This window comes from Terrapene carolina, unplaced genomic scaffold (assembly GCF_002925995.2).
Source record: "Terrapene carolina triunguis isolate 2854851 unplaced genomic scaffold, T_m_triunguis-2.0 Scaffold662, whole genome shotgun sequence".
Taxonomy (NCBI): Eukaryota; Metazoa; Chordata; order Testudines; family Emydidae; genus Terrapene; species Terrapene triunguis.
The window spans coordinates 143103-158769 of record NW_020665013.1 but is presented as its reverse complement, the minus strand read 5'-3'; the positions used below and the strand labels follow the sequence as shown (position 1 = coordinate 158769).

General features: G+C 53.6%; 1 protein-coding gene across 4 annotated transcripts in view; it reads left to right on the top strand.

The window, feature by feature from the left end:
- Positions 1–15667, top strand: part of KANK3 (KN motif and ankyrin repeat domains 3) — a 47019-nt gene that overhangs the window by 28057 nt on the left and 3295 nt on the right. For 3 of the 4 annotated variants that reach the window (XM_024214410.2, XM_024214408.2, XM_024214409.3), the window contains exons 3-10: positions 3802–5730; positions 6623–6722; positions 6965–7219; positions 10100–10187; positions 11178–11397; positions 12643–12785; positions 13313–13513; positions 14444–14542. In XM_024214410.2, the coding sequence (XP_024070178.1) occupies positions 3802–5730; positions 6623–6722; positions 6965–7219; positions 10100–10187; positions 11178–11397; positions 12643–12785; positions 13313–13513; positions 14444–14542 (3035 nt within the window). The remainder of the gene's footprint in view (positions 1–3801; positions 5731–6622; positions 6723–6964; positions 7220–10099; positions 10188–11177; positions 11398–12642; positions 12786–13312; positions 13514–14443; positions 14543–15667) is intronic. The other variant, XM_024214411.2, reaches the window with a different exon arrangement.

Sequence of the window (15667 nt, the reverse complement as noted above, 5' to 3'; positions counted from 1 at the left end):
GGAGGGCAGGGGACACCATGACATCAGCACCCCCCCACACACACACAGCAGGCAGGAAGCTCCTAGGAGCAGCTGGCCAGGGGCGGCTCCAAGGCAGGGGGCAGAGCCGTAGGACTGCAGGCACCAGCAGGGGGAGGGGCACCCCTGCTCTGGAGGCGCCCCGTTTATAACGGTGCCCTGGGCTTTCTCCCAGTTCGCCCCTATGTAAGGCTGGCCCTGGCTGCAGCCGTATCTCTCTGTGGGCTGTTGGTAGAGCTGAGCAAAACCCAGCATTTCCACCCGGCAGGAAATTCCTGTATGTCAACGTTTCTTTTCACACAAATTGGGATGAAAAGTGGAAATGTAGAACTTTTTCATAAAATGGAAAGTCTGAGAAATTTCTATTTGGAAATGTTGAAACCTTTCATAGAATATCAGGGTTGGAAGGGACCTCAGGAGGTCATCTAGTCCAACCCCCTGCTCAAAGCAGGACCAATCCCCAACTAAATCATCCCAGCCAGGGCTTTGTCAAGCCTGACCTTAAAAACCTCTAAGGAAGGAGATTCCACCACCCTAGGTAATGCATTCCAGTGCTTCACCACCCTCCTAGAGAAAAAGTTTTTCCTAATATCCAACCTAAACCTCCCGCACTGCAACTTGAGACCATTCCTCCTTGTTCTGTCATCTGGTACCACTGAGAACAGTCTAGATCCATTCTCTTTGGAATCCCCTTTCAGGTAGTTGAAGGCAGCTATCAAATCCCCCCTCATTCTTCTCTTCTGCAGACTAAATAATCCCAGTTCCCTCAGCCTCTCCTCGTAAGTCATGGGCTCCAGTCCCCTAATCATTTTTGTTGCCTTCCGCTGGACTCTTTCCAATTTTTCCACATCCTTCTTGTAGTGTGGGGCCCAAAACTGGACACAGTACTCCTGATGAGGCCTCACCAATGTTGAATAGAGGGGAATGATCACGTCCCTTGATCTGCTGGCAATGCCCCTACTTATACAGCCCAAAATGCTGTTAGCCTTCTTGGCAACAAGGGCACACTGTTGACTCATATCCAGCTTCTCGTCCAATGTAACCCCTAGGTCCTTGTCTGCAGAACTGCTGCCTAGCCATTTGGTCCCTAGTCTGTAGCTGTGCATGGGATTCTTCAGTCCTAAGTGCAGGACTCTGCACTTGTCCTTGTTGAACCTCATCAGATTTCTTTTGGCCCAATCCTCTAATTTGTCTAGGTCCCTCTGTATCCTGTCCCTACCCTCCAGCGTATCTACCTCTCCCCCCAGTTTAGTGTCATCTGCAAACTTGCTGAGGGTGCAGTCCACACCATCCTCCAGATCATTAATGAAGATATTGAACAAAACCGGCCCAGGACTGACCCTTGGGGCACTCTGCTTGATACCAGCTGCCAACTAGACATGCAGCCATTGATCACTACCCATTGAGCCCGATGATCTAGCCAGCTTTCTATCCACCTTACAGTCCATTCATCCAGCCCATACTTCTTTAACTTGTTGGCAAGAATACTGTGGGAGACCATATCAAAAGCTTTGCTAAAGTCAAGGAATAACACATCCACTGCTTTCCCCTCATCCACAGAGCCAGTTATCTTGTCATACAAGGCAATTAGGTTAGTCAGGCATGACTTCCCCTTGGTGAATCCATGCTCACTGTTTGCTTCGTTGAAATGACTCAAAATGCTTCTTTCCAGTCATTTCAATGTTAAACTGCATGGACCTGTTGTGGTACGTTGCCTCATGGGAGCTCAGGAGTCCCATTCTCCCTATGAACCAGACTCCCTTCCCAGACTACATCTCCCATGATGCACCACACAGCTTGGGCTGAGGGAAATCTACACTGCATTATGGGAGATGTAGTCCTCCAGGGAGCTTGGCTCATAGGAGAGAATGCAGAGTCCTGCACTTAGGAAGGAAGAATCCCATGCACCGCTACAGGCTGGGGACACACTGGCTAAGCAGCAGTTCTGCAGAAAAGGACCTGGGGATTTCAGTGGATGAGAAGCTGGATATGAGTCAGCAGTGTGCACTTGTTGACAAGAGGGCCAATGGCATATTGGGCTGTATTAATAGGAGCATTGCCAGCAGATTGAGGGAAGTGGTGAGGCCACATCTGGAGTATTGTGTCCAGTTTTGGTCCCCCCATTACAGAAAGGATGTGGACAAATTGGAGAGAGTCCAGGGGAGGGCAATGAAAATGACCAGGGGGCTGGGGCACATGATTTAGGAGGAGAGGCTGAGGGAACTGGGCTTATTTAGTCTGCAGAAGAGAAGAGTGAGGGGGAATTTGATAGCAGTCTTCATCTACCTGAAGCGGGGTTCCAAAGAGGATGGAGCTCGGCTGTTCTCAGTGGTGGCAGATGACAGAACAAGGAGCAATGGTCTCAAGTTGCAGTGGGGGAGGTCTAGGTTGGATATTAGGAAACACTATTTCACTAGGAGGATGGTGAAGCACTGGACTGGGTTCCCTAGGGAGGTGGTGGAATCTCCATCCTTAGAGGTTTTTAAGGCCCAGCTTGACAAAGCCCTGGCTGGGATGATTTAGTTGGGGTTGGTCCTGCTTTGAGCAGGGGGTTGGACTAGATGACCTCCTGAGGTCTCTTCTAACCCTGATATTCTATGATTCTAACGCAGGGGGCAGGGCTGAACTACAATTCCTACAAGGCCCTGTGCTTCAGGGAAATGTAGTTTAATGTTTTATTGAACACATTTGAAATGATCTGTTTTGAGTCAGTTCAACAAAATAAAATATTCTGATTTGGGTCAAACGCAGACAAAGTGGAATATTTTATTTTGATTTATCAATGATGGAAAATTGAAAATTTTTGGTAAAATCAAGATTTTCCTACTGAAAATGTCAACTTTGTGGAAACTGCATTTTGTGTCAGAAAATCACTGTGACAGAAAATTCCCAACCAGCTCTAGCAGGATTCTAGTGAGGATTCAGAGCTAATCCAGTGGGAGGGTCACACACTTGAGTCAAGTGGAGAGGGGATCCCAGGGCTCAGACACTCTCGCTGTCGGTCCATTCACACTAATGACGGAGGGTTTCCTTCAGATGCTCCGGGGCTCAGCCATACGCCTGAATTGACTGGCAGCTGCACCAGGCAGGGATGGGGAGCTGGGCACCTCCCCCCTCCCCCCCCCGCTACTCCCCTCTACTTTAACACCAGAGTGAAGGCCTTTTCATGAAGCGCAGACTCCTAACCTCTCTCTGGGCCTGATCCAAAGCCTATTGCCACCGCTGCCCTCAATGGACATTGGATCAGGCCCTAGGTCACTTTGTCTCATGGCCCTGTCCCTGCTGAACATGCCCCAGTTTAGCATCCTCTGTCCATGGACTGACCGCTGCTTCACCTCCCTCTTAAAGACCCTGAATTAATCCTCACCCTCAAATTTGGGTGTGACACTCACATGGGTCCAGGCTTCCCCGCAGGCTCCAAGTGGTGCTCAGAGCAGAGGGCACTTGGGGTTATTCCAGACCCCTGCATCTCATCTTCTGCCAGGTGAGAAAGCCCCAGGCCTTTTTGTCCAGTCTGGGCACCTACGTGAACTTTCTGTGGCATCAAACACTTGCCCTGCATCCAGCAGGAAAAGCTGAGAACATGGAGACAGGCAGGGGTGCTGAGAGCTGAACCAAACTGTAAACTCTGTATATGATGGAAACCGCTTCAAGCCAGGGGGTGCTACCGCACCCCCCACACCCCTACTTCCAGCACCTCTGGAGACAGGGACAGGAGATGGGTTTGACGAACTTAGGTCTTTCTTGACTGTACCAATGGTTTCCTTTTGGCTTTCCTGGCAGATTTAGGTGGCCCCTTCTTGTACAGAGATCAGGACGATGGGGAGAAGAGCTCCTACTCTGTGGAAACCCCCTATGGCTTCCTGCTAGACCTCGATTTTCTGAAATATGTCGATGACATTGAGAGTGGCCAAACTCTCAAGAAGGTGCCGAAGCACCGGAAAGTGAAAGGGCCCAAGCAGCAGCCCAGTTCCCTGAGAAGCCCCAGCGGCCACGCCAGTGGATGGACCTCCACCGAGTCTCTGGCATCCACGGCCAGCGAGGATGGAAGGAACATGCTCCTGTTATCTCCACGCATCAGAACGCAGTCTGGGTCCTCAGAAATGAGAGAGCCCCTGAGCAAACAGGCTTCCAACCCTGTGTCTCCAACTCCAGTTATAAATCTCCTCCCACCTCCTGCCCCCAAATCCCTCATGCGAAATCCCCGGGTGGAGAAAACCCTGCAAGAGACAAGTAGGAGGCTGGAGCTAGAGCAGCTCCATTTGCTGAGTAGTGGAGATGCCCAGATGACTGGGCCACCCAGCAGTCCCTCTAAAACATGGATCTCCGTCTCCAGTACCACTTCTTTTCACCAGACCCGCTCCTCCTCTGCTGTCCCTTTGAATGGAAATGGGGACAGCCAAGCCACACCTGGCCCGTCTCTGATGGGCTCTATGAGAATGAGCCCTTTGAATTCCGGAAGGAGCACCCCGGCCACCAACATCAGCCCAGCGCATCTGCAGCATGTGCGGGAGCAGATGGCTGCTGCCCTCAAGCAACTCAAAGAGCTGGAGGAACAAGTTAAGACGATCCCAGTCCTAGAAATGAAAATCTGCAAACTGAAGCGGGAGAAGGAGAAGCTGATGGCGGGTTTGCAGGAGCAACCCCTGCCCGAAACGAGCGAGGCTTCTGTTTTCAGCTTTCCACCCAGGTCTCTCGGCGCAGAGGTTGCCAGGGCAAGCCAGGAGGCTCCTGCGGAACTGGAAAGGGAACTGGAGTCGGTGAAGGCTCGAGCAAGTAAAATCACAGAGTTAAGGAGACTCACTGAGAAACTGTCTGCTTCGGACAGGAACGTGCGAGCCAGCAGGGCAGCTGCCCGCCCCGCAAAGGCCATGGAGAAAGCGTGTAAGTCTGTAGGTGTGGGCGAGGGGGTGAACATGAATGAGGCCGTGTTCTACTACCGATCTCAGAAGCCATGCCATGAGATTGCCGTTGGCCAAGAGACTGAGACCAAGGACGCTGCAGTGTGGGTCGTGGAGTCCTTGTTAGGGCTTCCGACGGAAGCAGAGAAGGAAATGGAGCTGCTGCAGCACACGATTGGCCACCAGAGAGAGGTCATCGCCATGATGGAAGGCCACTTGAAGGACGCGACTAAGGAGCTTGAGGAGTTAAGAGTAGAGGTTTGTTCCAGAAGGCCAAGAACTTTGATAGATAAGGAAATAATGGCCAAGCCTCAGATGGTAGAAGCACATGCAGAGGCTGCAGTACCAATGCAGAGCCAGGGGGTGGGCAGCCACTTGGAAATGATCGATAAGGGTGTGGATTGCTCGCCAGAGATGTTGTGCATTGGAGTCAACTGCAATTTGGAAAGTAGAGAAGTTGCTGTAGGTCCAGATTCACCAGCCCTGTATGAAGAGAAGGACACCCAAGCTGATATAGAGGCAGGAATCGATGCAGCAATGGAAGAAACAGATCAAGGTGTGGCTGGTGATAAGTCTAAACAAACCCCCAATGGTGCCGGAGAAGGTGGAAACCAGGTGGACGTTGCTGAGTCTGGCGTCGCCAGTGGCACTAAGACAGCCATGCCTCAGGGAGGGACAGGGACAGTGGAAGTGGAGCAAGGGTCACGTTTAATTCCCCAGGACTCCAGGAAAGGGGTGCACGAGTGTGTGAGTGCAACGCGGGAAAGGCCTCTGGAGAAGGACAGTAACGCTCCTCTGAGTCCTGGGGCTGGTGAGTCACTTACGCCAGCATCTGCTGCATGCTGACAAGCCTCGCACCTGTCAGGCCCTGGCGGAACACGCCCATTTGCATTTCTTTTCAAGCAGTTAGCTGGAGCCTGACCCCCCAGGATCCTGGTTCTCCACTCACTCACACCGGTTTGACACCATCCCATTAACTTCAATGGAACTACTCAGCAGTGTCAGTGAGAGGAGACTTCCAACCTGAGAGGAGGCTGTGTTGATCAGGCACCTGGGCAGATGACCTCATCATAGGTCATGTGACAGCAATTCTGGTAACCACATGCTTCCAGCCCCCCAGTGAATTAGCCCAGAGGTTTGTGGGGTGACTGAGGATCTTCAGGCTGGGGGAGGGGGAGCGCAGTGTTTGTGTGGAGCAGGACAGGTGGAGCCATTGTGTTGGGGGAGGGGTAAGAGGGCAGGGCTTGTGCGCTTGTGTTTGGGGGGACAAGACCTGGGCACGGCTAGGAGCTCCCACACCTGGGCAGCCATTGAGAATTAGAGCCCCGAGTGCTGTGGGTTAGAGCTGCCTTCCTCGGTACATGCAGGACGCTGCCTGGGCCTGTGGCTCTGCTGAAGCTCGGGGTGTCCAGATGGACAGAGCAGCAGATTCCCCTGTGCTTGGTTACTCTCTAGTGAGACGAAGGTAGAACAAATTCCAGGCCTTTGGGGCGGGAGACGGAGTGACAAGCGGAGAATCCCCCAGCCCAGCAGGCGCTGGACAGGAACAGCCTGTTCTCACCCCCAGCGCTCCCAACCCCAGCCTCCCGCCCCACCCAGCCTCCTTTCCAGGAACTTGGGGTGGGTGGAGTGAGACCCTGGCCCTGTGTCTGTGCCAGAGGCAGGACTTTCCACCATGTGACTTCCCATCTCTGGTTCCTCAGGTGCCCTGAAGTCGATCATGAAGAAGCGAGACGGGTTTCCGAAGAGCGAGGCCGAGGGCGGGAGGAAGAGCCTGCAGTTCGTGGGGGTGCTGAATGGGGAGTATGTGCCCTTCGTTCCATCTCTTGCCAGGGCGCAAGCTCCAGCACTTGCAGATCTCTGTAAACCTGGCTGCATCCTAGTCCCACCACAGGGCAAGAAGCTGCCATGATTGCAACATGCAATGTGTGTGTTGGGGGCAGGGAGCAGCATCACCCCAGCTCTCCCTCTGCACAGTACGGGCATCATGGGAGAAGGTGGCAGATCTCACTGCAGTGCCCTGACCCTGCTCTCTCTCCCGGCAGGTACGAGAGCACGTCCAGTGAGGAGGAGGAGGAGGAGGACAGTGAAGACAGCTCCTCTGAGAAGATTTCACCCACCAGCTCTGACAGCGACGCGGAGGACGACGCAAACACCTGGGACGAGGAGATCGGTGCGAACGTGGGTGAGACTGCTAGCGGCGTGGAGGGTCCTGAGCCGGGCACGGAGCAGAGGAAGAGAAACGGGGAGCAGGGGACAGAGAGTGCACCAGCTCTGGACCCTACCGAGGTGAAGGAGAAGTAAGTGCAGGGTAGTCTCCCCAGGGCTGGAATTAGTCAGAAAGGCCCAGTTATTGGAGAGCACTCCAGCCCCAAACCCCCTGGAGCCAGTGGGGAGGGAGGAGGAGTTGTCTAGAGCCCCTTCCACAGAAACGTCTCAGGCCAGGAGCAGTTCCAGCTGCCGTCTCCCTCTCCTGGCCGAAAAAGCCAATTTTATTTCTGCAAAAATGTCCAAAGAAACGATTTCGTTCTAATTTTGCCATAGACAATTCCTTCCCTCCCCCAGTGAACAAGACAAAACAGAGCCACCACGTTCATCTCGTTTCCAACTCTTTGTGGCCACAATTGGACCCATTTGGTGAAACATTTGAATTGTATTTTTTTGACAGAAAAAATAATTGAGTTTAAAAAATCCGACCGGCCCTAATCTCAGCTGAATTGGCTAGTAAAAAGATCGGTCATTCAAACTCATCCTAGCCCCACCCCCACGGGCAAGCCAGCATCTCCCAGCTGGGCGCTGCCAGCAGACGCTGTTAGCCATCACTAGTGGCAACCAGTGAAGCTAAGGTTGCTAAACAGTTTGCATTCTACCCCCATTTCCACCTGCTCCTAGCTTTGTAAAACATTCCCCCTTGGGGGCTGGCATCGGCCCTGGTTGGGCTCTGCTAGAAGGTGAATCTTTCAGGAAATTGGAGCAAAATTCTGCCAGCTGTATCTGTGTTATGGGGGGGTCAGGAGGGAATTCTCCCTGCTTGGTGTTTTGAGCAGGGCTTCATTAAAACAGTGGAAGGTTGAAAATAGGCCTGGGTGCAAACTACTCTGGGGACATTGTTCTGTTGGGGGAAAAAACAGATTTCAGTTTAGCAATCCGCCCATTTGAAATCTGTGATGACGCATGCACAAAGAAAGCCGCCTTCGATCTGCAGGTGCACCCAGCTTGCTAAAGGTGCAGTCACCCACTCCTAGGGCCAGAGGAAGGAAGTGCACTGCCCTTTGCTGAAGCTCCTAGCAAGAAAAGCCATAACGCCTCCAGGGGCAATCGGGAGCATGTGTCCAGGAGAGCCTTGCTGTACTTTTGAGAAGGGGTAGCATGTGTTCCCCAGTGCAGCCCTTCTGAATGACTGGAAAACCATTCATAAATGGCAAGGTACATGATATATGTAATTTAGACAGGAAACAAATAAGAGGGAACATGATAAGGGTATAGGAAATAATGAATGGTACAGAAAAGCTGGATCGGGCACTACTGAAACAAGAACAAAGACACCTCCAAGGCAGAAAATTTAAAACTGAAATAGGGACACTTCCTTTTTACACAACACAAGATTAGCCAGTGGAATTCACTGCCTCTGGATATAATTGAGGGCAATTGCCCAGCAGGGTTAAAAAATAGGTACAACATTTATATGAGAACATCCACATTGGCTAGGATTAAAAAACCCACAAAGCTTGGAATGGATAAAAAACCCCATGCTTTGGGCATCAGCCAACCACTAAATCAGGGGTAGGCAACCTATGGTACGCGTGCCAAAGGCGGCACGCGAGCTGATTTTCAGTGGCACTCTCACTGCCCGGGTCCTGGCCGCCGGTCCAGGGGGCTCTGCATTTTAATTTAATTTTAAATGAAGCTTCTTAAACATTTTAAAAACCTTATTTTCTTTACATACAACAATAGTTTAGTTATATATTATAGACGTATAGAAAGAAACCTTCTAAAAACGTTAAAATGTATGACTGGCCCGCGAAACCTTAAATCAGAGTGAATACATGAAGACTCGGCACATCACTTCTGAAAGGTTGCCGACCCATGCACTAAATGATGGGTTAGGAAGAAATTTCTGCTATGGCCATGTTATACCATAATTGCCCACTGTGGGGTTTTTGCATCTGAGACTGGCCAGTGTTGGAGACGGGACACTGAACTAGATGGAGCTCTGGTCTAACCCAGCTGGGCAGTCCCTCCATTCCGATGTTGCTGCTTGCTAGGGCCTGTAATCATTTCTCTGGGAGCTCCTGGGAAGCAGAGACTGAAACGCACGCTCCCCGAGTACTGCAGTCCGGGAGCCTTTGGGCCTGTGCAGAACACAAATGGGATTCTGAATGATGAAAATAATGGGGGCTTTTTCCAGGGCAACCCCCTAGGAAGGCAGGAATCCAGATCGGCCCTTTGACCCCTCTAGCCTGACCCTCCCTGCTGCACCAGATCAGATTCGTGCCTTTACTCTGGGATCCAGTCTCTGGCTGTTACCAATGTCTAATGTGTCAGAATCCCATGCCCAACACCTGAGTGGTGAGAGCGTCCCTACTGCAGAAGAGGAAGGATAATCTTGTGGCTCTGGCACTTGCCTTAGACTCAGACGTTTTGGTTCAATGCCTCGCTCCGTTTCATGCTCCCTGGGGGAGCCATGGGCCCTCCTGTCTGTGCCTCGGTTTCCTGTCTTCAAAATGGGGAGTAGCAGATGAATCTGTGAATGTTTGTGAGGTGCTGAGATCCGCTGGCAAGGGGAGCCACAAATGTATCTGCTAGGTAGTGCCAGGGCGTACCGAGGGAGGGTTCAGGGCTGTCTCCACTCATGCATGGAAGCAGCATGTGGATCGTTTTCTTTTCTCCTAACAATCCTTTGAGTCTATTGCTGATGAATTCCCCCCCCCCCCCATTTTGTGCTTTAATGAGCAACTTACTTAGTTGCTGCAACCCCCCCAGCCTGTCCTGCCAGAGATTTAAAAGCAGCTCCTGGCTGCACCTGCGTGATGTTTATGCACATGCCCGTCAGGAACTCTGGGATCAGGTTGTTAGCCAGCAGCTGCGCCCGCTCGAGGCCTGCCCCTGCTGTTCCGCAGGCCACCAACTTCTCTGGGGTAACACTGCAGACAGCTCCGTCCCACCACTGCTTTTCACAGGTTTGAACTGAGCCCAAGGATGAGAGAGGCCTGCATGATTGTGAAGCACCACCTCAGCCATCCCAGTGCCGTGAAGAGCAAAGAGGTGGTGAGTAGGAGGGGGTGCCGAGAAGTGAAACGGCTGGGCTTGCCCTAGGTGGGATGGAGACCAGCAGTCGGGGGTATTCTCCCCAAAGAGGCTTCAGTTAGCTCATCAGAGCCTGGATCCACAAACTCCTCTGCAACCCCTTGTACACCAGCCCTGCCTGGCCCCATGGCTAGAGCCCGTAATCCGCCACACTGAGCGCAAGGAAAAGGTGTGTGAGCCAGGACAATGGAAGACTAGTCCTTCCCCTGCATGCCACACGCTGGACACCCTGCTCACCCTGGAGCGCCCCTTTGGGGAGGTGTGGGGGTGTATTTTGCTCTAGTGCAGAAGGAATTGTTCTGGGCAGGTCTCTGGCAGGAGACCAGGAGGTCAGACGAGACCATCACCATGGAGTCATGGTCTGAGTCACTAACCCTTCCTCCCAGCTGGGCTCAGCCTGACATTCCAGGCATCACAGACCCTAAGAGATTGGAGGCCGAACAGCCCGTGCTCCCTGCATCCCCAGAACCCCAGGGGACTTATCCAGGGCTGCTCTTACCCTGCATACACAATCCCCTCAGCATGCTGAGAAAGCCCTGAGGGCCAGTACAGAGCCAGCTGCTGCCTGCTACCCATGTCTCCAGACATCTGTGCCTTCCCTCCTGGGGCTTCCTGTCCGTGTCCACTCCCCGCCCAGGGAATGCCTAGCGCCATGTGTAAGGCTTCAGTCCAGAGGGTTCGGCACTGGCCTGTCATCCAGGGCCTTGGTGCAGCTCGGATCCATGCCATGTTATCGAGGGGGGAGGTGTAGGGAATTGCACTGCTCTGTATTTGTGGCAATGGGAGGACTTGGCTGGGGATAGTGCAGCTGCTCATGGGAACTCAGGCTCCCCGGGCTTCGTGTTAGGGTGAAACTTAGCAGAGGAAGTGTTGAGCGCAGCAACGGCTTTGGCCAATGAGCATGTTAGATAAGCATTTCCCAGCTTGAGGCCTGCGCTTCTCCTTCCCCAGCTGTCCAGTAGCAGCATTCTCCTCCAGGAGTGGTTCCGAGTGTCCAGCCAGAAGTCCTCTGTCCCAGAGCTGGTTGCCAACCACCTCCTGGCCTTCGCGGAGGTCTCTCCGGGGATGCTGGCCCACGTGGTCAATCTCTCGGATGGGAACGGTAACACAGCTCTCCACTACAGCGTCTCACACTCCAACTTCCAGATCGTGCAGCTGCTCCTGGACACGGGTTAGTAGCACAAAGTGCTTCCTGCTTACCCCTGGGCGCGATGTAACCCGGTCCAGCCCGGAAGTGGGGATGGCTCAGCTGAGGGTTCTGCACTAGGGGACGGGAGCAGAGACCTTGGTCCCCGAGCTCCTCTTGGCTGCTGATCCTGAGCCCTCCCATGAAACACACCCACCCGGGAGCCCTGACCCACCGCCTCCTCCCGACAGGAGGCCAGTCTGCCTCCCTCTCCTAGCGCCCCCTAGCGGCCAGGCTCTAGCCCAAGAAACTAGCCTGTGCTCCAGGTGTAGAATGCATCACTGGCCCATGCCCTGGGGTTACAGAGACATGTCAAGTGAATTAGGCCTGAAAATGAACCTACTACACAAGCATTTCCCTGCCCTCAGCATCCATTCCAGGGTCCCCAGTTCCTCTGCCAGCAGATTCCGGCAGTGGTAGACTCTGATGCAGAAGTGCTGCCCATGGGCACCGCAGGGCGGGTGCAGTGACAAACACATGGACAGGGTCTTGGTGTCTGTGCTGTGACAAGGGGCCTGAGCTTGCTGCCCTCATTCATGCCCCACCTGCAGTCCAAGGTGCCGCCTGCGTTCAGAGAGCAAGACGCAGCCCAGGCAGTGGCCATTGCAGGGGCATGTGAAAGTGGGTCCCTGTGCAGAACACTGTTCAGTGCAGCCATTAGGCATTTGTCATGAGCCCAGGTAGCTGAAATAGCTTCCGTGGGCCCTGACGTGGCCCACCCGTGGCAGAGTGGGGAACAGAACAGGAGATTCCATGCAGCGGCAGATCCTCCAGTCCTGCATGGAGCCGCTCAAGGCTCGGTGCTGCACAGAGCATGTCAAACCTCCTTTGCAGCCCCAGGAATCCAGCAAGGGGTTCCCCGCAGGACCGCAGCTGTGGAGGAGGGGGCTGCCCAGCAAACATGTACCATATGGCAACATCAAGGGAACAAGGCCTTTCCAAACTGCAGAGCATCCCACGGCGAGTGGGTCTGACCCCGCGCCTGAGAAGGGTGGGGGCCAGACGGTCTGGTGACTGTGCCTTGGCCTAGCAGTGCCAGCGCAAGAGGTGCTCTGCATCCACCGCACAATGAGCCTGGCCACCCAGAATCCAGACCTCCCCGCGCGCAATAGCTCAGCACCACCAGCTCCTTGACTGGAGACGAGCTCTTGGAAGCAGAACCGAGGGCAGGTTTGCTGCTGAACGTTCTGGCCGGCTGGGGTTTGCTCTGGCCCACTTCTCTTTCTGCAGGGGTTTGCAACGTCGACCATCAGAATAAAGCCGGCTACACAGCCCTCATGCTGGCAGCTCTGGCGTCGGTGGAGCACGAAGATGACATGAATGTTGTCAGGAGACTTTTCAGCATGGGAAACGTCAATGCCAAGGCGAGCCAGGTCAGTGCTAGCAGGGCTGCTCCCTGCAGCTGTTACCTCTACTCTAGACCCCCAGATTCAGCCCTGCGGAGCTCCCAGGCCGTGCCTCTGTCCTGCATGTGCTCAGTGCTCTGTCGCTGGCAGGACCAAGCATGTTCCTTATTTAGATTTGCCTTCTGTGTGAAGCTGCCCCTTTTCAGTGCCTGGGACCTCGAGGGAACCAGGACTGGGGCGGAAGAGGGTAGCCAGCAGACTTGGGGGATGGGCAAAGCCGAGCAGCTCCTCGGGGGAGAAGATCCAGCGGAAGTGGAGAGAATCCCTCCTCCCCCTGTGGGGCACACGAGCCATGGCTGAGTAGCCGCTGTCCTCTCGCTGCAGTCGTTACCCCCTCTGGCCTAGTATGAGTCTGTGGGGCCTGGGCACTTGTCTGTCTAGGAGAGCATCCAGCTGTTACTAATATCCCCTCTCCCAGCTGGAGGGGACCGTGCCATGTCTCTTCTCCATGTCTGCTTGCATGCGGCTCCCCTCACCTCTCCTCTCGCTTGCAGGCTGGCCAGACGGCGCTGATGCTGGCGGTCAGCCATGGCAGGCAGGAGATGGTTGAAGCCGTGCTGGCCTGCGGAGCCGACGTCAACCTGCAGGATGAGGAGGGCTCCACAGCCCTGATGTGCGCCTGCGAGCACGGGCGACTGGAGACCGTGAGGCTGCTCCTGGCCCAGCCAGCTTGTGACGTCTCCATTGTGGATAACGTAAGTCACTGCCTGCCCCACTCACCCCCAGGGACCGTAGTGCTGGGTTCTCACCCCTGCTGCATTGTGCTGCATACGCCGATGTGCTGCCACCTCACCAGTTCCCTGTATGACAGAGCTGGGTGAATCACTCCTGCCTGGGGATTTTCACCTTTTCTTGGCCTGCAAATTATCCACAAACAGAGTTTGATTTTTCCCAGTGTATTTGTGCTCAGGGATTGTTTGACTAACCCCTTTATGTGAACAAACCTCAGCCTGTCGGGAGCTCACAAACCGTCCACTTGGACTAGTCACCATACACGGCATCCGATTGATCATCTACAGCCTCGGGTGGTGTTTCTGCTGCCTGCCTGCCTGCCTAACAGGGACTAGTGCACAGCGCATGCCCTTGTTTGCAAGTGAAACCAGGTATGGTAAAGAACAGCTGTGCCCCAGACATTTCGAGACTGCAAGGCCAGAAGGGCCCACGGTCTGATTTGTACAACACGGGCCAGAGAACTGCCCCATGGAAGCACATGGAAACACCAACCCGTTCAAACAAACAGCCCACAACTAGAGGGCCAACAGCAGACTGAAAGCATTGCTGTGCAGGTTTCACCCGGCCCTATCGCACCTGCACTCCATGGCCAGTCCAAAAGCAAGAGGGGAGGTGGGTCTGGCAGGCCCTGCTTTTTAAAAGCCATGCCAGTTCTCATTTAGAACCTGTCTCCTATGTCATCACATCATCCTTTATTCCAGCCCCGGACCTTTACCTGGGAGAGAAGTTCAGTAACTTGCCCAGCCTGTCAGGCCCTGGCTGTTGGCCTTGTGATTTGCTGCCTGTTCCAAGGCGTTGGAAGCGCCGAACATTGAGTATTGTGTTACTTAAATGGTCACACCAAGTCTCCTGCTGGGAGCTCTCTGAGGAACCCTTTTCCTTTTCTTCCCTAGGATGGGAACAATGCCGTGGCCATCGCCCTGGAGGCCGGTCACAGCAACATTGCAGTATTGATGTACGCCCACCTCAACAACTCCAAGGCACAGTCACCCGTAAGTAACCGAAGGCTCCCCCAGTGACAGCTTTGGCCCCATCCAGACCGTCCAAAGTACTGCGCAGGAAACAGGTCACCGTGCTCACCGGGACCTGCTGAAAGCACTGTCCGGACATTTCCCGAGCTGGCTTTTAAATGCAATTGGCTGCTGAACTCTCACTGGGTGATAGGCCAGGGGGGTTAGCACAGGTCCCAGCATCGGTCCTCTCCAAGCCTGGAGGCTTATGAAAACCTGAGACAACAGCAGGGTGAACTGACTGCAAATAAATCTCTCAGGAATTGAACTCTCTGCTGCCAGCTTATCAAAGGGAGGGATCTTTCCAGGTGGGGCTCGGGGAGGAATAACAAGAAGTCACCCAATGGACCTGCACAAAGGCAAGGTTAAGATGAATAGGAACTAACCTTTCCCATCAGGGCTAGTGGCGAGGTCTCCCAAGGGAAGTGGTGAAAGCCCCAGCCTTGGAATTGTTTAACCCTTGAGCAAGACCGAGCTCCAGGGTAGGCTCTGTGGGGACCGCCTGCCCAGGCTGAGGGAGAATAATCTGTACTGAATATATTAGGAATTGTTAAGGGGGCAAAACAGCTGGGATTTCCCACATATGCGAGAACTATTCATGAGAACATAAGAACAGCCATACTGGGCCAGACCAAAGGTCCATCTAGCCCAGTATCCTGTCTTCCGACAGTGGCCAGGTGCTTCAGAGGGAATTGACAGAACAAGGCAATCGTCAAGTGATCTGCTCTACAATGTATGTGAAACTGGCTTCTGACACCCAGGAAAGGGGGAATTCGGAAAAGGCGTCTTTCTGAATGGCCTCAGAACTATGTGCCACCCACCTCAATGAGAGTTTGTGCTAAGTTCCCACTTGGTGTTTCATTGGCTTAGTGAGCTGTCACTCAACCCACCTGGTGGTGGAGAGACGAGGGGGTGGAGTTCTAAGGAACATCCCAGAAGTTCCTCTCTAGTGCTCAGCTCTTCTGAAATGCAGTTGTTATTTTTCCATCTTGCCTCTAGACTCAGGAATTATTGCTCTCGATCAGAACATCAGCTTTACCTAGTGCCCCAATGACACACGCATACAAATGCATATAAATCACAATACATGGGAGGAAAGCAGAATCT